The sequence below is a fragment of the Notothenia coriiceps genome, unplaced genomic scaffold (assembly GCF_000735185.1).
Source record: "Notothenia coriiceps isolate Sejong01 unplaced genomic scaffold, NC01 NC01_scaffold00001509, whole genome shotgun sequence".
In the NCBI taxonomy this organism is placed as follows: domain Eukaryota; kingdom Metazoa; phylum Chordata; class Actinopteri; order Perciformes; family Nototheniidae; genus Notothenia; species Notothenia coriiceps.
The window spans coordinates 1-4,973 of NW_011334210.1; the positions used below are offsets into that span (position 1 = coordinate 1).

A 4,973-nucleotide genomic window follows, 5' to 3' on the forward strand; every position below is an offset into this window, starting at 1 on the left:
AGGTCCTGGCAGCCATAGAGAGGGCCAAGCAGGTCACCCCCCCAGAGATGAACTCCATCATAAGGGTATGATGTTCTTCCTCCTCCCCCCCCTGCCCCGCTTCATGGTCTTATGAAGTCACATGTATTGATCGTTATCACCAATTCTACTGTTTATTTTAATGCCTCTCCTTTATTGGCTTATAGTTTGTGAATAATTGAATGTCTATAATTAGAAATTTGAGCTTTTACCATTAATTGAGTGTAAATGGGATGATACCCTCTACCCTTCACTGCATGGGCACATTTGTATCATATAGTTATATAAGCTAGCTTTTACGGCTGTACCCATTATACAAACAAAAAGCTTTAACTGAGATTTCTTATGCTTTAAATGTCTGTCTTAATTAAGTTAAAAAAACACCTAAGATATTTTAATTAGCTAAGATTTTTTTAACATAAAATGTCTTTTGATGAATAAAACTCTTCAGTGTCATCAACATAAACACATATTTGGTTGTCTAAATATTGTTTTTGGTGTGTTTTAATATTGCTGCTGGTGCACCCTATTAATACAGGTGTGTGCAATCTGCTTCTTCCTAAACCATATGGATTGTAACAGTGTATATTATTAGATACAAACATGTTGTGTTGCATCCACTGCTAGAATCCTACAAATATTTAACACTTATAATATTAGTTAGGCCTAATCTATCCATAACTGTTAAGAAGTACCATCTTTAAACAAAATGAATAGCCGTGCATTAAAACTAAAAGTTGTTATTAATGAAGCTTTGAACGCGTACGTCCCTAGTAGCTAAAAAACAGAATGATGTTGGAGGCATTAGCTGCTCGCCGTCATCCTTCATCTCTGTGGCTCTAACGTTAGCCGGCTACACTTTATCAATACAAGCCTTGTAGATGCTAGCTTAGCTACTCCGTCATTTTACCCGAGCTTTAGTATTAGCTATCCGAGCCACTCCATCATTTTGACTATGCGTCTGGTGCTAGCTAGCATGGCCACTCCATCACGGTGATTCATGATTCAAAGAGGCGCCTTGTCTTTGTGTCTCCTGCTTTAAATACAGAGGATACAGGCCTGCTTTTAAGGCTACACGCTCTTCTTAGCACAGGGAACCATCTTCATATGCCTTTCTTCACGGCCATTAATATCCGACTAGGACATTGTTAGCTCTGGTTCTGAATGTAAGGCAGAGCTGTTGTAGGAGTGGTCAGTCAGGATTGTCCACTGTCCTGACGTCAAATGCTTGTGTCTAATTCTGTACGTTAAAATCAGGCGTGTGTCCCATGGTATTTCTTCCATGTATTTGTATGTTACAAACACCTCTGTTGTGCACAGTGTTCTCCTCTCTTGCTTGTTTTCTCGGGGCGATATAGATTGAGAAATTGCGTGTGTTATAAATAAGTTATGTGTGCTGCAGACTTTCCATCTCCTACCCAGCATGTATTGTAGCTATGATATGTTCCCTCCATCCATCCTTTTGTGCCTGAGCTATTAGCCGCGTGCCTCGGGGGTTATATATTAAACATCATTTGCGATGTATAATAGGGCCTGTGCATTGCTGATTTCTCTCCTCAATGCTTTGCTGTGGGTGTGTGTGTGTGTGTGTGTGTGTGTGTGTGTGTGTGTGTGTGTGTGTGTGTGTGTGTGTGTGTGTGTGTGTGTGTGTGTGTGTGTGTGTGTGTGTGTGTGTGGNCTGCTGCTGTGCCTAAGTTGAGTGTGTTTGTGTTCCATGTAGCAGCAGCTCCAGGCTCACCAGCTGTCTCAGCTCCAGGGTCTCGCCCTGCCCATGACCCCCCTGCCGCTGGGCCTCAGCCAGCCGAGCCTCCCCGCCGTCACCACCTCCTCCGGCCTCTTCTCCCTCTCCTCCCTGCTGGCCTCCCAAGCCCAGATGGCCAAGGAGGAGAAAGCGTCCCGCGAGGGCGTGGACAGCCACCGCGAGGAAGATGGAGACAAGTCCGATTAGAGAGGTGTCCCCCATTCAGCTCTGTTTTTGTCCAGAGACCTGAACACCCAGATCTGAGCCCCCTTTGGCCTCCAGCCTCTCCCCTGGTCTCTCTCTCTCTCTCTCTCTCTCTCTCTCTCTCTCTGACCTTAGCTAACAGGCTTCAGTCCCACCGCTACAGACCCCTAAACTCCTCCTTTTAACGGGAGGGCTTCGGCACCTGCCCCTTAAATCAGACTAGCCCTGATCGCTTCATATTTACTCCACTTGTTTCTTTACCGCCATCACAGCGTCTCCTGTTTCTTCAAATACTTTCTATGTGATTAAGTTTCAGTAATTTTGTGTTTTACTTTTTTAAATCAAGACTGCTCTCTATCATCCTGTCTCCTGTTTCTTTTTGCCTCTCTTCCTCCCACTCTCACACACCTCTTGCCTCTGTTCTAGGCGGGTCCTTGTTATACTGAACTCAACTCACACTAGGTGTTAAAACAGTAGGAGTCTTTGGCGAGCTGTACAACTTCAAACACACAGGATTCCTCCAAGCTGATGTTTTTCCTAAGAAATGGGTCTGACAGATCTGTAGTGGTGATATGTGGTTCAGTACAGTATGCATGCATTCATTACAGTCCAAACCGTGGACTGTTACAGATCAGAAGTGTTTCAAAATGCCAACATGTCCCGCTTAAAGATGGAAACGTCCCGTACACACACACACACACACACACCAAAAACGGATGTATTCAGAAGACATCTACCGTACAGAAACTAGAGAAAGGAAAAGCACCTTCTTCAAATAAACATCCTACTGAGCGACTCGGAGTACATAACAAACCCACTTAAGTAAATAAACCCCCCCCTTGTTATTGTTGATCCTCATCTGACCCTGTGAGGTGCGTTAGATATATCCTCCCTCAGCTGAAAGCCTTTCTCCGGTGGTTGAATGAACGGAGATGCCGCCTGACTCCCACCACCTTCTGCATCTTTAATGTGCACTAATATTAGCACAGAGGGGGAGTGTGTGTGCATGTTGTGTGTTTGACAGCAGAGGGCAGTGTGTGTCTTCCGCCTCTCAGAGCAAAAGGAGGACAGGACAATGACAGAGTGCAGGCCGTGTCACCAGGGACAACGGCTTATTTATCCCTCCTGTGTGGACTAACTTAATATACAGGGCAACACTGGTGACATTAATCTCTGCATGCGGTCAGGCCCAGTGTGTCATGATCTGAAAAGTCTTTGCTTTGTCTCTCAGTGTGAAACAAACATGACTGGCCCCGTGCTTTAGATCTCTGGGTACATTCAGACTGAAATACTGTTCATTTTGATTCACCGTACACACACACACACACCAACACTACAGAAAGCCTCCATACAGAGTGGGACATCCCCACAACTCTTCCTCAGTGCAGAACTCACACATGAAGCACAAGCGTCCTCCACAGCTGCTCCGCTGAGTAAAAACTCCCATCAGCCCCACAGGATCTGTTTTCAATTATCTTGTCTTGATTAGGCCTCTCGTCAGGTGGAAGTTGGCCGGGTCTGTCCTGGGAATAATGTGATGTCTGTGAACGAATCTGTGTTCAAAATCTTGGTATCTTCGTAGCGCCCAAAGCAATTCACATATTTGGAACATGACATAAAACCACCACATCCCACACTGCATGTCAAACCTCTGTCTCTCTCCATGACACAAAAGAGTCCCACATTCAGGGTCGTAGTTAACACTCATACAATATAATCCTCGTGTTCACGTCTCAAACTCACATACACACAAAGAAACTCCAGAAGGAAGCTTCACACGGACTATTTGTCGGATAAGAAAAAACGCTGAATTGACAATACGGTACTGTTTTGGTTGCATTTGGGTTATTCAAATTTTCACTGCAACATCATGAAATGCTTTCACCATCCCAGACAAATGTCCACTGTCAATATAAAATGCAAATTTGGGCTCCAGCGAACTATTATTTGAGATAAAGTGGCCATAAAACTCAGTCCTATCTAAGTAACGATCCAATCAACAGCTGTGTGGCGAGCTGTGTGTGTGTAGGGGGTTAAAAGGGTCTAGTAGCATCCAAAATGGCCCCATTAAAGTCTTCTTACACAACATTAGATGACATTTAACCCTTCTTTTGGATTATTTTGCGAAACATATTCAATTACAGATTAGCCTCAGTGGTGATCAGACTGTCGATCCACAGATATTATTAGGCATGTTTGTTTTTAAGTGTTAATTTGAAGACAACCTGTGTTCAAAGTCGTTATACACACCTGGACCGACACACACACTTTCTCAGCGTCCTCTCTCTGATGTTATGGCTACATGTGGAGTGTGTTAAAAGCTTTTATTTTGAAAAAACATCTTAGGCATGATGATGATAAAGCACATGAAGCGATAGTATACACGTTGCACGTTACTGCATTCAGAATAAAACCCTTCATGTGTCTACAAGTTCAGATCAGATGCTGTCGGTGACTTCTGTGTTGTGGTGTCTGCGTGTGTGTGTGTGTATAAACAGTTGTGCATGGTTGATACACACATGGTTGCTGTCCTACTCAAACTAAAGCTAACCTGCTATTCTTCTTGCAGCACCTCCCCTCTCATATACATGTAGACAAAGCAACACACACACACTCACTCAATGCATGTCAGCGGGGGAGCCAACCACGATTGATTTCTAGTGGAGACATTTTTTTTTTTTTTTTAAATGAATGTTTGGTCCACATTCCCTGTGATCAATGCACTTGTTTTTTTCTCCTTCTTTGTTTTTTAAATATTAATCGATATGAACTAGAACGAGAGTTACAAAGCTGACGTTATAAACATACAAATGAAATTCTATGTATTTGTTAAAGTAGTTGGAGGCGCTCGTCTCCCTATACAGTTCTACATAGAAAGCTTTATGTGTATATAGCCACATCTTTTCCCGTCTGTCTGGATGATTCTTGTGCTATTGTGTTACAAAAACTGATGTGACACCAGGGGGGAAACTGCAGTACGTTCAACCTTTGACCCTTTCCCTCTTCTATG

General features: G+C 43.5%; 1 protein-coding gene across 1 annotated transcript; it reads left to right on the forward strand.

Annotated features, from left to right (window-relative positions):
• Positions 1-5: 5 nt before the first annotated feature.
• Positions 6-3,059, forward strand: LOC104962562 (amino-terminal enhancer of split-like; the record flags this gene model as incomplete). Its single annotated transcript, XM_010791017.1, has 2 exons — positions 6-65; positions 1,739-3,059. Coding segments are annotated over 2 exons (288 nt in total), but the record flags the coding sequence as incomplete, so codon positions are not given.
• Positions 3,060-4,973: the final 1,914 nt, after the last annotated feature.